The sequence below is a fragment of the Lycium barbarum genome, chromosome 12 (assembly GCF_019175385.1).
Source record: "Lycium barbarum isolate Lr01 chromosome 12, ASM1917538v2, whole genome shotgun sequence".
NCBI classification, from domain to species: Eukaryota; Viridiplantae; Streptophyta; class Magnoliopsida; order Solanales; family Solanaceae; genus Lycium; species Lycium barbarum.
The window spans coordinates 99,875,011-99,893,908 of NC_083348.1; the positions used below are offsets into that span (position 1 = coordinate 99,875,011).

Here is an 18,898-nt window from a genome sequence, read left to right on the forward strand (position 1 = left end):
AAACTCATCGAAGTCAAGAATTCTGGCTCCCTCTAAATTCCTCACAGGCCGCTCATCGGCTATTGAAGCGCGTAACGCCGCCCAATCAACGTTATCACGCTCCTTTATGTATGCATTCTGGCTCGGCTGTGATGAAGACCCGGGTATCTCAGCAAGTAAGAGCGCCGGCGTAAACGTAGGTGAGTCCCCAGGTGTGCTGCCACCGGCCTGGAATGGCTGCGGATGGACTAGACCGTGAACGCCCTCTGGAATGGGATCGGCCTCGTCCGCTTCATCTACCAGATGGTGTCCTCCACCACCAGGTCCTCTAGCAGCAGCGCCGCGTCCTCTACGCGCACGGCGTCCTCTGACAGCACGGCGTCCTCTATCAGTACGACCTCCTCCTATGGGAGCACCCGGTCCTCCTCATGGCGCTGCCTGATACTCAGCCTCCGGAACAGGCTCCTCCCTGCGCCTAATCTCGCCTGCCTACCGGATACCATCCTCGGATATCCGTACCATCTCCACGGCAAGCCCCGCAAGGCCAGGGTAAGGCATATGCTCTAACCCCAAGATGCGTAAACGTTGTACGACCACCAGCTGCATTTGTGTTCAACAGAAAAAAAAAAAGTTTATTTTTAAAACGTAACAATTAATGCAATTAAATAAATCTAAATACAATAAACTTACCAATGCCTCGTACTGCCCCGCGAGTGTTGAGTATCCTACATTCCTAGGGGGACACAAAGCTGGGTTGCCGATCAATCGACGTGTGATCTGATGATACCAGCGCATGTAATGCTCAATGAGAGTCAAATGACCGACCACCGCTAAAGTGCCCAACTTGTTCTCCCAACGGTGGAGCTGGACATCAATGAAAGCCAGAAAATCATCATCAACGGCAACCCGATCGTCCCGCTGGTAGTGTCGGAGCTCATGACGGACGTCAGGGGGTATACTTTGTGTATGCCCAAACTGTCGTAAGACACGCTCGGGCATGTGATCCTCTACGATGTCCAGGTGTATCAATGGACACCGCGACCTCCAAACCCCCTGACCTGCCCTAAAGAAGGGCGGCAAACCATCTAATATAGCAGCGTACAACATCCATATAAATAGCTGCATAACATATAAATACAAATCAGTGATCGCCAAGTAGAAAAGACGTTTAATTAAATTATTAATGTAAATTTAAATAGTTTTACCGCATCGTCCATCATGTGATCAAGTTGGTCCCGGAATGGAAGAATACTGTGGTGAGTATCCACATCCCGGTCAAAACCCGCTGTCCACCTCCTCGCATAAGGCATGTCAATCTCGAGGTGATGCCTAGGTACGGGCTGAAAAGGCAACATCCTCTCCCACGTCCATAACTGTAAGCGATATTAGAAAATACGATTTTTAAGTCGTCATTTCAAGAGGTTTGTCTACATTAAAGGAAGGCACACTTAAAATATTACCTGGAGAAGAGCGAAAAATCCATACACATCTCTGACAACACCAACAGACGCTCGACACAGACATCTGTAAAGATACGCCAAAACAGCACCACCCCAGCTTTAGTCTCCCAGGCGGTCCAGATGCTCCAAGAAAACCAAATAACGTAAGCTGACAAAAGCACCCGATGAGTTCGTAATTTGTATTTAACTATTTTTGGTCTTCTTCCTAAAAGAAAAAAAAAATCAATAAACTAGGGAGTAATAATTTAATGAGAAAAATGGGGGGAATATGTCGGGCAAAATCAGGTGGGCCTGTAGCGGGCTGGAATTTGGACACAAACGGAAAATAGGTCTACAATTTTTGGAGCATTCTTTATTTTCACAACGAAACAGTTAGATGGCGCCTTTTTCATTATTCCTCCAATTCATATTCTAGGGTTTTCGAATAGTAACTATTTCAGGAGTTGAGTGCTTTTGAGCATTCTTGGACTTGCCCTAATTCAAATATAGTGGAAATTTCAGATGAGCGAAGCATTGCATTAGCCAATGGCGTTCTCTTTCACTCCACAGGCACAACAACAGCCGTCACTATTCCAAACTCCTGGCCAACAACAGTCTTCGCCATTCCAAACTCCGGGGCAGCAACAATCGTCGCCATTCTCGCAGATCACTCCCTTTTCGCAACAACAACAACAACAGCAATTTCAATTTCAACAGCAGCAGCAACAACAACAGCAACTGCAATTGCAGCAGCAACAACAACAATTGCTGCAGCAACAGCACTCACAGCAGCAACATCAATTGTACCTTTTCACCAACGATAAGACGCCTGCCACCTACAGTACCAAATGGGCAGACCTCCATCCTGACTCACAGAAAGTCCTGTTGCAAATTGAGTGCGTTAATTTCATATAAACAACATTGAAGTTTTCTTCTTTCTTTTTTGTTGGAGAAGTTTCCTAATTGATATTTCTATTCTTGTGGATGTAGGGAGAGAGTACTGGAATACAGGGATGAAAGCCAAAGGCTTGACCAGTGTAGCCGACTTTTTGATTCATCAGTCTCCAATGATGGTTTTGAATTGGATGCAAGTCGCAGCATTCAGGTTTTCTTTTAAGCACTATTCCTCCACTAGAATGTAACTCTTCAGTAAAAATCTCGGATCAATTACCAAAAGGAAGGGCTTTTTTCATGGTTGAATCATGTGGATGTTCTTATGTACTGGGTTTATAGGCGCTTTCTAATTCACAAGAATGAACATGGTAATGTTGTCCATGCACAGAGTTGGACTAGTATAGTCGCATTCTGGGTTGCAGACCTGTTTCTTTGTGGGAAAATAATATAGCAAGTGTACGAAAACCATTCTCTTTCTATCAATGTCTGTACCTCTTGTAAAGCTGATTTATTCCTCTAACAGGCATTCTATGTGTAGTTCCATGTGTCTATTTGTGCTTAGCACGGACTAGTGATGGTTTACCGGTATTGTCTAGAGCTGTTCTCTGCATTATTTAGATTTTCACACCATTTAACACTGTTCGTCATATCCTCTGTTGATCAGACTGAAGGTTCCTGTATTTCTTATTCTAATCGAGGATAATATTTTCCACCTATAGTAAACATTTTAGAGTCTGAACAAGTTCTCTTCCTTTTCTTTCTAATTAATGTTTCTAAACTTCATGTTTCACTTTGTTGCATGTGTTAATGTTAACTTGCTTTTTCAGGAACTTGGTGGAGTTAGTACATCAATGGAAAGGCAAAAGGCTATCTTGCAAGAGTTAATGACCGTTGTTAAAGATATGCTGCGCAATACAGAGGTTGCGGTGCGTTCTTTTATGATGTTACGACCAAGGTTTCTTCATCAAAGTGCACCTGCTGTTGCAAGTGCTACTGCTCCATCACAGGCATCAGGCGCAACTGTAGCTCCAACAGCGTCTAGTCAAGTGCAGTCTAACCCCAGTGTGCCAGTTTTTGATTTTTACAGTGGAATACCAAAAAAGCCCTCTCCCTTTTTGCAGCACACAGTAGCAAGATTTGAGAAATATCTTGTAGAATGCAGGCAATGGGTTGAAGAATTGGAGCAGTTGATGGTCTTAGATTCTGACAGCAATTCTACGAACTCCAGTTCGTCTTTGTTGCAGTCTCTTCCAAAAGTCATGTCAGATGTGCATGGCTTTTTTGTTCATGTTGCTGCAAAGGTAATGGGAAGTGGAACTTTTTGTAATGGTGAGGGCTTCTTAAGATTGATGAAAGTATCATGCTTAGTCAGAAGGGAGTAAAAGAGTAAAAATGACTAGGATTACTTTGTGTTCTTTGTTATGTGTGTTTTCTAGCCACTATGGCGTTTCTATTACTTTATAGAACAGGATAATATATTTATGACTTGTAGATTCTGGCACAGTTGAAGTTCCTCATTAATTTAGTTTTGTGCCACTTATAGTTAGTATCAGAGAGCATCAGAGTATTAGTTGAATTCTGATATACTTTTGAGGCAGGAAAAATGATAACACTGCATGCGATTACCATTTGTTGTAGCATTTTGGTAGAGTTGCATGTGAAATGTTTTGTGTATCTTATCTTCATAATTTCTAGCTTATGCCTTTATTTTTGGTTAATGTGATTTTGAGGGAAAATATTTTGTATACTTTTGGTAAATCAGGTAGAGAGCATTCATCAGTACATTGAATCAATGAAAACAGCATACCTGGCTGATCAGCGCCGTCGAGGGGATGGGAGCGATCCTTTTCTTGAGGCTGATCGGCGGGAAACAGCTAAACAGGAGGCAGCTGCTAAAAGGGTACATCCAACATTGCATTTGCCTGCAATTCCACAACCATCAACTCAAGTAGCAGGATTGATTTCTAGCTCAGCAGCATCTGGGGTATCCAGCACACCACAAACGTCATCTGCAGTTCCTTCTGCCTCAGCTGGAAGTGGATCCTCACTCTTTGCTACCCCATCCGTTGCTTCTTCATCTTCTTCCCTGTTTACTACTCCAACAGCTCCCGTTTCCTCTTTGTTCGGAACATCTGGTGCTTCCCCTCAAACTTCACTCTTTGGGTCCTTGTCTACTTCAACTCCTGCCTCTAGTACTCCATTATTTGGTTCTACCCCCGCTTCTGGAGTTCCTAGTTTTTCAACACCTTTTGCTTCAGGTATGTTTATTGGAAACCCAATAACGACATGTAGTTAGCTGTTTGTTTTGTGTATCTTTATTTGTTTTGTATATCTTTATCTTTTAGATAGTTTTTACAAATGTTAAATTTCTGTTCAACCCCTTTATAAGAAAAACTGAATATCTTTTGATTATTACGCCTCCACAATTTTGTATTGTAGCAGCATAAAGGCAAATGGTAAACTTTGATGAAATGTTTGCTTTATTAAACTAACTTTTGAACCATTATTTTATTGTTTTCTACAGGTTTTTGCTTAGTTTCAGCTTCATGTAGTTATGTCCTGAAGCTAACAGTTAGATGTTTTGTAACTCTGCATCTTCTTGATGCCTTTCTAATGCAATTTATTTACTTCATCAAAAAAAATATAATACACAAGTAAAATTTATATCGACTTAATGTCTAGTCAAATACCATCATATGAGATAAACCAGATGGATTTTGATATACTAAATACTGATATATAACCATGGGTTTTGTTGGTGATTTTAGGTTTGCGGCTAATGCAGTTTGTTTAAGATTCTCTTTTTCTTTTGAGGAAAAGCCTAATGATTCAAAGTGTAACTGTCATGGGAAAAAGTTGCTTAATGTTTTTTCCTGAGGAAGTTACATCAAGTAGGCCAAGCTTTTCCTTTTTGGAAAATTTCCATTACATGCTTGTGCTTTTTTTTTCTTTTTCGAGAATGGTAATGTTACATGCTTGTGCTTTTGCTGATTTGTTATAACACATACTATATTTTTCTAAAGAATTTGTTAATATATGATTCAAAATTCCTTCTATCCGAAGTTAGTTTATTTGATATTAGAATTTTCAGAATCTTTTGAATATTTTGATTAATGAGATATTCTTGATACTGCACTATTTTCCAAATGGAAGGGATTCTTTTTTTTTTTTTTTTTTTTTCATCCTGTTTTTCTTCTATCCCCAGAAGGCTTCCTTCAAATTTTGTTTGATGAATGTACCTGAGTGTTGTTCTTATGTTTTTGTAGGTGCTGCACTAGCATCAGGGGCAAGCTTTGGGACACAATCTGTGAGTATACATATTCTTCTGTATTGGGCTGTTTCTTGTCTATGCCTATCTCCCTCAGCACACACTAACCCCCCCCCCCCCCCCCCAAAACAAATAAATAAAAAAATATATATACATAGATGTTTTTGGGCTAGCTTGTTTATTACCAGCTTTGTGGCTATCCAATCCCGAAATATTACTTTGTTGAATGTTAGGATGCTTTTTCAAAAAATCTTGCTGCTTCGATCCTTTTTTTGATGAGGTAATGAAAAAAAAGGGCATCAAGTAGATGCATAGTTAAGAGGATGCTAATTACAAAAGAACAAAAAAATATAGATGAACATTGTTTGCCCCAAATACAATGTCTCAATAAAGAATTAAAGTGCTAATAAAATCCAAATACTGTCCTGAACTAGTTACTGGATACATTTGCTTCTTCAATATTGTAGTGTCTGACAGTTTTTTTCCTTCAGAATCCATGGTTCATTAACTCTTGAGTTGATTTTTATAAAAGGAGGAAAAAACATACACAGCAAATTGTTTGGATCTCTATAAATAAACAAAAGTTTAATCTGATGAGGACATCGCAGCTCTGAGAGAAATAATGCAGTCATAATGGGCATAGATATTTTTGGTACTGCCTCATGGTTGCTGATATAGGTTTACAAACCTTTGGTTCAAATTGTTTCATCATTGGTCTGGTATATGTTGCACCAACACTTTGGCAAGGATAGATGTATATTCTCAGATAATGTCTGTAAATATAATAGGAGGTTGTTTCTTTTATAATATTTCATGACAAGAAAGATCTATTTTATTTTATCACGGGCCTATAAGGGGTTGCTACCTGCTCTATCATGACAGATGATTGCTGCTGGTTTTGTGTTTGATGTTTGTGTGGCTGAGGTCTATTATAGTTTCTATTTCATTGCAAGAATGGCAGTTTTTGCGAAAAAAAGAATCATAGCAAGAACGACAGTTTTTGTTTAAAGAAAAATTGTAGCAGTATTGTAGAACAAAATCATCAGTTAGCACCTGCTTCATTATGGTATTGTTTAATAAAACCATAACAAGGTAGTTGCTTATTACTTTGTTGTCAAAATGCTCCTAGTTTGGATGACTATTGCTATTCAAACTTTCCATGCTTACTATGCTTATACCCGATGATCTTTGCTGCCTAAAACCATCACTGTGCTTATACCTGATATCTTTGTTACGTGTCATTCTATTTTGCAGAAGGCTAGAGCTAAAAGTCGTACAGGCAGACGCTAGAGAATATGTTTGGTAATTCAGACATCGACTGTCATTAATCTGAGATTTTTAATGGATGCAAATCTCTTTGCTGCAGCACACTTATTACCTGTCACAGTAGCCTTGCAAGCTCAAGCAATTTGACAAATCATGAAATGACGCAGTTTACCTACCTCCAGTTCCATTGGCCTGTTTCATTATTGTGGACCGCTATTTCTGCAGAGATGTACTATCATAGGGATGTTACGGCTATGTTATACTATTTTCATTTCCCTAATTCTCCTGACTTAGTGTATCAAGTTTGATTTTGTACTCTAGTCTTCTAGATTTCCGTTGCCCTTTGTAGAAATGAAACAGGTTATATTTGTAATCGTCGGGATCTAACTTCCAGCTGGCATCATTTCCTTGACAGAGGAAGATTGTGTAAACACTTGAGATCTCATTTGTGGTAGACGCATTTCCCCCTCAATTTATAAGCCCTCTTCTTACGGTTTTACATGCCTTTGGATATCTTTATGTTTTTGGGGCTTCCAATTAGTTATTTTGCCGTTTCAAATAAGAAAAGAATGTTTCAGGACACACGAAGTAGAAGAAATAGGGCAGCAGTAATATCCTGTTAAATGATAAATACCACGTGAAAGAATTAGTTTTTCATGTTTTGTAAATATATGTAGAAAATTGTGGTTGATGCCTGAAGGCTGGAAAACACTGAAATTATATGTAATCCAACTGGTTTTTATTAGGCTGCAGATGGTGGATTTAGTTTAGAACGTGATAAAACGCTATATACAAGCAAACTTTTGTTATTACATTAATTCATTATTCCTTCTTTTACATATATTCAACACTATTCTGTATTAAGTAGTAAATACACATCAATTTAGTATTTGTTAATAAAAGTAACAAAACCTACTTTGTTTAAATTATCTTATTACCATTTGAAACAAATGCTTACGATCTGTTAGATCCTCACTTGTGGGATTATACTGGGTATGTTGTTGCTAACGAGCTGTTAGACGGAGAGATATTCTAGGAATCAAGTTGGAGACGAAATTGGCTGAATCTTAAGCTCCATGGCCTATAAAAGTTTTTAATGGAGGCTGATTCTAACAAATGGAGGCCACATCCTACTTCTACAGCCTCTGCGTCTAGCATGAATTGATTTGCTTCTGACTGTGTCAAGTTTCCTTGTAATCTATGCAACTCAGCTCTTATTTCATCAGATTGTGGATGTGAATAATCACTAGAAGAGAACACATGTGTACTGTTCATAACCTCTAACCAGCTTAAACCAGGATCTTTTTCCAACTTAAATCCCCTTATCTTTCTCCTAATTTCTGAAACACCACCCCACTTATCAGTTGAAGCAAAAAAATTCGAAAGCAGTACATTTGTTGCACTGTCTTCTGCAGCCATTCCCAAGACCAGCTCAGCAGCACGCATTCCTATTATGCGGTTTCCTTTACTTACACAGGAGCTCAGTAAGATTTTCCATAGTTGAAGACATTCATCCCCAAAAGGTGATTCCATTATAAAATTCTCAGCCTCCTCTAGCAATCCAGCTCGACTCAACAAAGTGATCATGCAAGAATAATGCTTCATGCTTGGTTCTAAACCATTTTCTTTCATGTAATTCCAGAAGAACATACCCTGGTCGACCAAACCACCATGGCTACATGCCGCAAGCAGAGAGATAAATGTCACATGATCTGGTTTTAGGCCATGTTGTAATATATCATTGAAAACACTAAATGCCTCTTCTGCCTTCCCGTGGTAACCATATGCTCCAAGCATCGAGTTCCAGCATTTTAGATTAGGCATGGTTACATTGGAAAACGTAAGCTCTGCTGCTCCAAGGTTTCCAATTTTAGCATACATATCAACCAGACTCCCACAAACGGTCATCTCAGCAATATAACCAGTTTTGACAACCAGGGAATGAATCATCTCACCTTGCCTCATAGTTGCCACTTCAGCGCACACACTTAAGGCACTGGTAAGAGTAAATTCATCAGCTTTGTGGCCTTCCCTTAACATTCCATGGAAAAACCTTATAGAGTTCGCAGCATTACCAATCCTACAATGTCCAGCAATCATCTCAGTCCAAAGGACAACATCTTTATCTGGGCCGCTAATGAAAATCTTTTGAGCAGACTCAACTTCCCCATTGCAAAAGTACATTGACATTAATGTGCTTGCAATGTATACACTTTGGCCGAACCCCACCTTCTCAACTTGACCGTGGAGTGGTTTCCCATAATCAGCTGCTGCAAATGCTCCTATAGCAGAAATAACAGCTGCAAATGTATATTCGTCAGCAGTGAGAACAGAAGACTTTCGGAATTGGAGAAACATAGTCATTGCCATCTCTCCATCTCCATTGTTTGCATACCCCGATATCATTGAATTCCAAGAAACCAAATCTGGCTTCTTGATTTTTCTGAAGATTTTCAAAGCTGTTACATTATCACCACAAGTAGAGTACATGTCCAACAGGGCATTGTAAAGGGGCAAATCTAGTGCAGTCCCCGAAACAATTACTTTAGAGTGAGTTAATTCCCCAGCAAGATGGTCTCTTATCCTGCTACAAGCACTCACCAAAGTTGTATAAGTGAAGTTCGTAGGAACAACTCCGGTCCTCAACATGGTGCCAAACAGCTGAAGCCCTTCCATGGTCTTACCATTTTCCAAATATCCGAAAAATAAAGTATTCCAAGCCACACAATCTTTATCATGCATAGAGCAAAAAACTTTCTCTGCACAATCCAAGACTCCACAATTTGAATACATCCCAAGAACAGACGTTTGAACGCAAACATCGTACAAAAATCCAAACTTTATACATTGGGAATGAATCATAGAGCCTAATACCTGATTCTTCATGCCTGAACATGCATGTAAAAGGCTAGTAAAAGTCAACCCATTAGGTCTTAGGCTTTCACTTTGCAATTCAGCAAATAAATGGAAACCCCAATGGGAAACGTGGTGGTGTCGAGAATAGGCGGAAATGAGGGCGTTGAAAGAGACGATGTTTCTGTCAGGCATTTTGTCAAACAGGTTATGTGAGTCTTGGATAGACCCACATCGGGCATACATGGAGAGAATGTTGTTGAATACATAAGGAGATTTTGTGGTGGCAGGTATGGAAGTGAGGATAAGGGCATGGAGTTGGCGTGCTTTGCAAACTGAGGTTATGGAGGTGCACTTATTGAGGAGAAGTGCTGCTATGGAAGAGGCTTCATTCAATGGTGGCATAAGTTGGTATCTCTCCTTACTCTATTGAACTATCCAAGTATCCAACATTTCCTGGTGCCGTTATTGTTTAAAAATGACAAAAATTGTCCCTTAAGTATTATTTGAGCATTTTTAGTCCTTTAAATTCGCTAAAAGTGGGCACTTTTGATCGTCTCATGTATTTATCAAACTCTGATTATTAATTTGTTGTGAAAATAGGAAATATTATACGGGATTTTGTACTTTATATCATTTTTGGTCTATTTCAAGAGTTGGTGCAACTTTTTTTTTTTAAAATGTCTAGTGTATTTTTATGTTATGGTTTTTGAAATTTTGATCGATATTTCCGGTGCTTTTGCCTAAATTTTTTCTAGCACAGTTCCAGTTAAATTTAACACTCCATCTTGATTTATGTAATACATTTCAGATTTCAAAAGTCAAACAAGAAAATCTTTGACCGCTATTTATTAGTTTGCTCTTTAAATATTTTAAATTGCTAATAATTGCGACTTATAGTATTTTTGATCTAGTTTCTAAACACGTAAATTATTATTTTAAAAATTTTAAGATTGTATATCCGAATTCACGATTAAAATAAAGAAGTTTGACTCTCAAAATTCGACTTGTATCACATAAATCGGGACAAAGAAAATAATTAAAGTTCGGTAAATATTTGATGGGGATCAAAAGTGCTCACTTATGACGATTTAAAGGATCAAATACTATTTTGAATCTACTAACAAAGATAAGAGACCATTTTTACCATTTTCTCCCTCCATGGACTAGGGAGGTTGTTCATTTTGATTTACTGATAAATTTAAAAGGTGAATCTGCATTTGCTGAAAAGCAAGTTAATTATGGCGAAGGAACAGTCACGCTTGTGTTGTCTAATTAACCGTTACCTCCGTCCTTATACTGTAAGCTCACTCTACCCTTTTGCCCCCACTTATTCCTACTTGCTTTGTGTTTTTTTTTTTTTACTTTTCACCTCATTTTACAGAAAAATGAAACTCTACTTCTTTGCAGGAAAATGGGTCTGCTTCATTAACCAAAGAACTGGAGAAACAACTTTTAATTGCTCTTTCACAGGTTTGTTCCTATTTCAGAAGTCTGGGATTTTTTTATTTTTTTTTCATATAGCCAACCACAACTAATTTGAATTTAGGCAGAGTTGATTGATTTAAAATTCCCAACTTTTAGGTTTATACAGAAGTTAAGCAGTGGATTAAGGAATATGAGTCTGATGACAGCTTTGTAAGAATCTTTCTGTTGTGTATCTCTTGGTTGTGGTAATATGGTTTTGCTTGGGATTATCTTAGGGTACATTGTTTTTTTGGTGTAAATTTATTAGCAGGATATGGCGGGAAATTCTGTTGGTGGAGGTCGAAGAATGACTCAGTTACATGCTGATAATCATCATTGTTTAACTAATGTTATTGAGGTCTTGGTAAGTTTTTTCAATTCGAATACTCGTTATGAGATATGGCACATTGGGTTTCAATCTTTTTATGACTTTTTGGCTGATTCACAAGCTGTAATTGGATGCATTTCGACACCATATTCTGTAGTACAGTTATGTCATATGTGTATCAAATACCACTCTGAATTGTTAACATGTTGGTCCCTGCATTGTGATGTTTTTTCAATTAGCATCCTGATGTTGTTAGATTTTCTGAGTCCTGACCAATTTGGAGTTTACTTTCTGGACACTAATTAAGATCAAGAATTTAAGTTCATTTAAACAGTGCTGGAATATTGCTACGATTCTAATGAAAAATGATATGATATGGAGCCCAGTTGCTCAGGTTCTAGTAAACGGAAATTTTCATCTCATTTTGATCAGTTTCAAGTCCAGTTTACCCTCTTACAATGGTGCATTTGTTGTTTTGTTTTGGAATTACTTCTTATTCAACCTTACAACTCTCTTATGATTTCTTATCTGCAGATGGTTGTGGTTGCAAAGGAGAATCCATATATCCATCACCTAGTTGGCAATATCTTGGTGGCTGTTTCTGATTTTTTGCTTGAATCTGTATGTGATAAGACGGTGACTTCGAAATCACTACATAGGCAGCTTTTCGTTTCGATGTTTTGTGTTTCTTTACTAGTTCTATCTTGCAGGAAAGCTGTTGGGGTGAATATATCAATTTGCTGTATCTTTGCGTGAAAATTTCAATTTCTAATGATCCTTCTTCCATGGGACATACAATGGAGGTCAAAGACTTGAGTGGGGATCCAACACCTTCTCCTTTATTGAAGCTCAGTCTGAAAAGTGGAAGTTGGTCGACGGCAGCTGTTATCACGAGAGTTCTACACAATATACTGAAACAGTTGAATCGGGATGTTGTTGATCAAATTTTCAACATTTTCTTGGAGGCTACCACTTCTTTTATCTCAAATATGCCTTGGGATTTGCTTTCAGAGGTTTACCATGCTCAAGGGGTCTCCAATCCAGATTTGCTTCAAACGCTAGAAGCAAAACCGAAGTCAATACTAATGTTTCAGGGATATCTTCTCCGATTATTCTGTTCATTGGTTAAAAGTGGTTGGACAGACATTGCTGTCAGCTCTTCAGCGGAGCATCCATTTATTTTTGAAATAAAAAACCTGCTTCCAAGACTTCTGTCATCATGCCTTAGTAATGGACAGCGCTCTGATAATGTTGCGATCTCTCAATATCATAAACATAAGATGTTGGTATGAATTTCTTTTCAGCTCACTCTCATTAATTAGAATCTTTTATTAAATGCTTCCTGCTGCTAAGAAAAAACAGGTAAAACCTGGGGACTTTCACTAGAAATTCGTTGGTACTTTGCATGATAATATATCTAATTTGATGTCTGATATTGCTCTCAAACATTTAATTGAAAGGAACTTCTCATAAAAACAGATTAATTTGCTCCCTCCATAGGCCTGGATAGTTAGTCATTACGTTTATCCCCGACTGCCCTCCCACATTTCTTTTTATGCTTTCTGTTTGAGCTTATCATTGCTTTTCTCCGACCAGTTGATACGTGGTTTGGGTACTGACTTCGCTTTTTCATTGTGCTATTGTTCTTTCTGCTTTATAGTAACTATGGTTTACTCTTATCCAATAAGCACAAACTTTCAATGGAATCTCAATGTTCTTATGGGGACAGTGAAGGCATATTGTGAGTTGATGGTTTCCTCACCAATGTTTCATTAATGTTGGCAGTGTAGGGAGTTGACGATGGCACCTGTGTTGAACTTCTTTTGTTGGAAGGTGATAAGAAAGGACACTAAAAAAGGTCAAAAAGTTGCTCTTTTTCTAAAATTAAAAAACAACAATTTTGGTGTAAAAAAGTATTAGGCATCTATGTATATCAATACTATTCCTCTATCTTAAGTTAGATTGAGGTCTATATGAATCCTATATAACCGTTCCGCTCAATTCAAGTCCATTTCTTTCTAATACTAAATAATTTGACTTTTGAGGTAAATTAAAGAATAAATAGGGGGTTCTCTAAATCTCAAATCTACTTGTGCTTTATTTAGTTTTATGAGGTATTTACCCTTCTTAGATGTTGCATTTGTACATGCATAGCACCCCCTTGGTTCCCTGAATGCAACAATATGTGATCTATCAAAGGAAAAAAGAAGTCGGATGGAAAAAGTTTAATATGCTAAATGCTACAGTTCAATCTGAAGTATTACAACTAGGTGGATGTGATGAAGGGTTCTTGCTTTTTGCCTTTTCTCTGATAATCATCTCTTCTATTCTGCACAGATATATGCTCCTTATGTTATTTACAGTGATATGATAGGTAAATTTATAAAATTTTATTTGAACTGAGTGGAGATCGTTTAACTGAGTGAGCTTGTGGTTGCAACAACTGTCCATTTTGCAGATACTCATGATTCGACTTAGTAACCAAATCCATTTGAACTACTCAGTTGTGATTTCATGGTTGGGGCTTATCCACACGTACTTTCAAGATGTACTGTTGCAACCTATGGATAGGCAGGACTTTGGTCTAGATAAATATCTTGAAGGTTCTCCATTTGGTGTAATGACATTTGATATGGGGAAAAAAGGGATTTCATCAAAGCATTTACAAAGGCTGTCCATTTTCCTCTTCCTCAAATGTTCCTCTAGTTTGCTGAACATGAAAGAGACGATTGATCAACATTATGCGTGTAAAGATCTTAAGTCTTGCTCAAGCTTTGACCTGAATCCTAAGTTATGCAGTAGAAGGAAAGCTTTGCGAGAGCTCCACGAATGGCTCAGAGAGCTTCTCCCTGGTGATAGTTTTATTGACCATGATATGAACTCTGAGGAATGCATGGACTTTGTCTCATCCTTGTTGCAGCTCTATATGCAAGAGGTTTGTGCTCTTGCTCACAATGACTTTTGTTTTAACTTGTTCATTTGTTTCGGGACCTCTAAATAAATTGTTTGAATTAGCTTTTATAAATTCATTCTTCTTTTTTTTAATCGCTGATCTTCAAGGTTTGATAAGTTTTGGAAGTGACTGTCAGTATGAGATAAGTTGGGCAACAGTAAGAGGAGAAGCGGGAATATTTTAGTCTTAGTTACTAAGAAACTCATAGAATACATTCGCCCTATGGTACTGTGATTGACCAAGAATGACGTGGCAAAACTTTGTATATGCAGTTGCTTTAGTAGTCTGCATCCCCCCCCCCCCTCCCCCCCCCTTCCCCTTCTGTTAACTCTTTCCTTGTCAATTCGCCTGACCCAAGTCTATCTGAAACAGCTTCTCTACCTCACACAAGGTAGGGGTAAGGTCTGCATATACCCCACCCTTCCCAAACCCCACTTGTGGGATCACACTGGGTATGTTGTTATTGTTGTTGTTGATTATCCTGACCCAAATCCATCATTTTCACATAGTTTGTTGTCTAAGCAATAAGCATTAGAGATTCAACTGTATCTTTGGACTTCCAATGATTGAGAATTGCCTACGGTTGGCTTCTGAGCTTTATCCATTAAATTGTTATTATTTTTTCAACAACAATAAAGAAAGAAGATTGAGAATTGCCTATATCTTACAAAAGCTTAAAAAATGGTTTCTGGCTTGTTTCTAGGTTTTGGTATACTTCCTACTATATTATGGTGTCCAGGACATAGACCTCTGGTAAAGCTTCATATTCGGTTGATTTGATTTGTCTGATATGTTGCATTTCAGAAGTTGTTTGTGACACGAAACTCGCTGGCTGTCCTCTATGATGAAATACCCATGGGGTCTTACTACTAAATTTTTACTGTTCCAACCGTCTTCACTTTTCTGACTTTCTTTTCCTAAGTTAAATTGTAGGATGATATTCTGTTTGAAATGCTCTTGCAAATGCTTTGCTTGCCATTTTACTCTGAAAAGTGAGTTACGGGTATATTGGTTAATTTTATGGATAATGTGAAATTCTATATGGCAGTTCTTTTAGTGCTTCGTGCTGTATGTAGGTTTACTGCTGAAGTGACTTTGTCAGATGATGAACTGAGACAGTTTTCTCTGATCTCACACCTTTTTCACCCAATACATTTCTTTCACCTCTTCCTGGCTGGAGTAAGTACGAAACATTCCCTTGTGCACTTCATTGTTTTCTCTCCTTCTGATGTCAAGACGAAATACTGAATATTTACCCATGCTGAGTAGTTTTGCCATGTTACCTTGCTTACAGATACACTATGATCATCAAGTTCTTCTTGATTATCTTATTTCAAAAGACACAGGAGCTAGTTCTGCTGAATATCTTTTGAGGTATGTACCAGACTTTGTTTTCTGTAGTCTTCATCTCATTGAAGGTAAAATGAAAATTTTAAGGTTAAAATTGTTTATAGAAAGGTGTCATTCTTTTGGGATGGACTAAAAAGGAAAGTGTGCCACATAAATTGGGATAGAGGGGGTATATCTTTTTGATCCTACAAGAGTTCCACAAATCCTCTAGTGAATTAATTTGTCTTTTCCTAATATATTCCTAAAAAACAAAAAAGTAACCACATGTTCTTCCATTTACACTACACTAAGCACTGCATATCTATTTCTCTGATAATTGTGCCAAATTTAAGTAGCATATTCAGTTTCAGAGAAAAGGAACAACATTAGCCTCTCCTAAACAAAATAGGTTGACTTCATCCATGTCTGATGTTGCCATTTAATTTATACCTGCACCCTCATAGGTGTCTGCGTATGGTATGTGATTCATGGAACATATTTGTCGAATTTTCATGGAGCGGAAAATCTCGAAGCAGAAAGAGAAAGAAGATTTCAACGGATGATTATAACTCTAGGGGAGAGATATCCGTTTTGCCAAGTTCTGTTAGTGGAGTTATTGTACCACTTGAAAGCAAAAGCAAGAAAGCCTATGGATGTCGCGATGAGGACTATGTAACTCAGATATCACCATTTGAGTGTGCAAGGAACTGCCTTTTTTCACTTAAAGCATCTATTGAAAGCCTTCACCAAAAGAAGCTGTTTCCTTATAATCCACAAGTGCTACTACGTCGGTATGTTTGTTTGACACACTTCTGGACTTCCTCAATAGATTCTATTGTATTATTGAGATTGCTATCTTCACACTATGGAACTCTGTATTATATTTATTATTTCTACCCGAAGTTTCCCTTGTAATAGGAGTTCTTACAGCTATTTGTTTAAAGTAAGCAAGTGTTTGCTTGCTGTTAGATTGGTGGTTCATTGGATGTTCTTCACAGTTAGGTTAAGCAATTCTTACTTGATAGTTAAGCTTATATTGGCAATTACTTTTGCGAGAGAACTTTGAGTTTTTGCAAACTCTTTTTGTTTGATTTGTTTTTGTGAAAGAAAACAACTTTTTTGCTTGGTTTTTGATATCTTTTTTCCAAAAACTAAAAAATGAAAAAGGAAAAAGAGAATCAACTTTTTTTTTCCAAGAACAACTCAAAGAAAAGAATTTTCACACTCAGTACTTTTCAAACAAACACTTTCCAAATTGTCAGGAATTCATTTTGCATTCACTTTCTTATTGATTTTGATGTTTTAGTTAACATATGGTTTGCTTTGAACATTTTTGTTAGTCTACCGGACTTTACCCTTCTACATCATCTCAAGGCAAATGATAAATTTCTTCTCTTGATTTTTTTTATTGCAAGAGTTCATACATATTACCTTATTTGACTTGTGTTTTTTCAATCACTAATCACCTCAATTGGACTATGGGATTCTTTCATGACTCTAATTGTCTTTTGATTTTGTGCATTTTAATAAGTATTTAAAAAAATGGTGAGGATATTTCTAAACTTTGAGGCAGGAAGTTGTGTTGCCGTCCTACTAATATTCAAGCCAATTTTACGAGGATTACTAGCTCATTCGTCATGTTTGTGTTCGTTAGATGTTCTTTATTCATGCTTTTTCTGAAGTTTGAACACATTTTGGCTCCTGATCATGTGTAAATGATCTTGATAGTATTCATGGTTCGTCTATTGGTTGTTGGTTAAAGAAAAAGATACTTTTTCTCTTCATTGCAGTTTGACGCAATTTCAGGAGCTCTGTGGAGATGACGAACCATAGAAACACTCCGTTGTTCTATCGCCTTGAAATCCGTGTTTAATCGTACTCCTCAATGCTAACTTGAATCAGCTAATTGAAGGATGAATGACTGCAACTTGAAAGGGGAGTTTTCTCTGGACTCATTATAGCAAAATGCAGTTTGGATATAAATCCAGTATTAGCATTCTTGACTTTTGAGGCGAGTTCTCTGACTTCAACGTTGGAATGTGCAATACATTTCTGGACTGAATGGATGAATATTCTTACAATTTCTCGTCAAAGTGCCTCTAGGTCTCCCATGTGGGAAACCACTCGCTTAACCAACTCGTAACCTTGGGGATTTATATAATCATTATTAGGTATTAAAAATTCCGGTAATTAATTGATCAAAAAGTTAATCACTAATGTTAACTTTTTGCTTTACGAATCTTTGCGAGATGGCAGCTATTTAGACATAATCCCTCGTGTCTATAAGTAATTTCATATTTTGCATGTTAACATTAAACCAGGAATCTATAAATGTTATACTATGTATTTTTATTGAGTTTTGCTAGCTAGCCTGAATGGGAAATGAAATTGGTCGTGTAATTGGTGAGAAGTAAATCTGACTAATCTTTGTTTTTATAGTACATAACTACAAGCCTATGTAGTAAAACAAAAAGGATAAATAAATTTGCTAAAAAATATAGAGAAAGTGTAAGTACACTTATTTGCTTTTTATTTTTTTATTTTTTATCTGTATTATTATTACTATTTTTTTTTAATAAAGATTTGTTAAACAGAAATGAAACAAGAAAGCAAAAGTTGTTAAAAACTATTTGAAACCATGCGAAAAGTAGTACCATGTGTTCCCTGCACCATAATTTTCAACCATGTGAAAATTACTACCATGTGTTGCAGCATCAAACGTTGGAAAAGACCCAACCCTGTAGAGGTTTTGTCTGATTAACACTTTCTCCATTTAGGATGGATGATGATGCAATATATATATATATAATACTTGATGGCTGCACGGGCCTAACACTTCGGATTATAGTGTATCTATGTATATGTAATTGTGTTTAGATAGTGATAATATATATATATATATATATATATATATATATATATATATATATATATATATATATACTATGTTTAAAATACGATTAATACAACATTGTAGTTTGTGCTCCATATCTAAAACTTTATTATATTCGTGTTTGCTATGAAAATTTATTAATACTTTTTAAAAGAGAAAACTTGTTTAAAAGAAAATTATTTTCCTCTCTTTGAGATAAAATAATAGCAATATTTAAGCATCAGTTGAT

At 37.2% G+C, this 18,898-nt stretch overlaps 3 protein-coding genes across 9 annotated transcripts; 2 read left to right on the plus strand and 1 right to left on the minus strand.

Moving 5' to 3' along the window:
• Nucleotides 1-1,708: 1,708 nt before the first annotated feature.
• Nucleotides 1,709-7,347, plus strand: LOC132621504 (nuclear pore complex protein NUP58). The gene is made up of 6 exons (XM_060335799.1): nucleotides 1,709-2,314; nucleotides 2,409-2,523; nucleotides 3,140-3,613; nucleotides 4,075-4,570; nucleotides 5,579-5,619; nucleotides 6,835-7,347. Exons 1-6 carry the CDS (start codon nucleotides 1,965-1,967, stop codon nucleotides 6,868-6,870), a joined length of 1,512 nt encoding a protein of 503 aa, XP_060191782.1. The 5' UTR covers nucleotides 1,709-1,964; the 3' UTR covers nucleotides 6,871-7,347.
• Nucleotides 7,348-7,636: 289 nt separating this feature from the next.
• Nucleotides 7,637-10,245, minus strand: LOC132623844 (pentatricopeptide repeat-containing protein At3g50420). 2 transcript variants are annotated; one of them, XM_060338656.1, is made up of 2 exons: nucleotides 9,721-9,883; nucleotides 7,637-9,605 (listed from the first exon to the last, which is right to left on the minus strand). In XM_060338656.1, exons 1-2 carry the CDS (start codon nucleotides 9,740-9,742, stop codon nucleotides 7,879-7,881), a joined length of 1,749 nt encoding a protein of 582 aa, XP_060194639.1. In that variant the 5' UTR covers nucleotides 9,743-9,883; the 3' UTR covers nucleotides 7,637-7,878. The 2 variants fall into 2 exon arrangements, with proteins under 2 accessions (XP_060194639.1, XP_060194638.1); XM_060338655.1 differs by having other exon boundaries at nucleotides 7,637-10,245.
• A 591-nt stretch (nucleotides 10,246-10,836) lies between these two features.
• On the plus strand, nucleotides 10,837-17,857 carry LOC132622379 (uncharacterized). Of its 6 annotated transcripts, none has more exons than XM_060336989.1 (12): nucleotides 10,837-11,000; nucleotides 11,110-11,172; nucleotides 11,284-11,337; nucleotides 11,435-11,524; nucleotides 12,029-12,115; nucleotides 12,298-12,780; nucleotides 13,953-14,429; nucleotides 15,381-15,439; nucleotides 15,524-15,626; nucleotides 15,742-15,821; nucleotides 16,241-16,567; nucleotides 17,567-17,857. In XM_060336989.1, the coding sequence occupies exons 1-12, from the start codon at nucleotides 10,941-10,943 to the stop codon at nucleotides 17,607-17,609; spliced, it is 1,926 nt and encodes a 641-aa protein (XP_060192972.1). In that variant the 5' UTR covers nucleotides 10,837-10,940; the 3' UTR covers nucleotides 17,610-17,857. The 6 variants fall into 6 exon arrangements, with proteins under 6 accessions (XP_060192972.1, XP_060192971.1, XP_060192969.1 ...); XM_060336988.1 differs by having other exon boundaries at nucleotides 10,838-11,000; nucleotides 11,435-11,530; XM_060336986.1 differs by having other exon boundaries at nucleotides 10,839-11,000; nucleotides 12,205-12,780.
• Nucleotides 17,858-18,898: the final 1,041 nt, after the last annotated feature.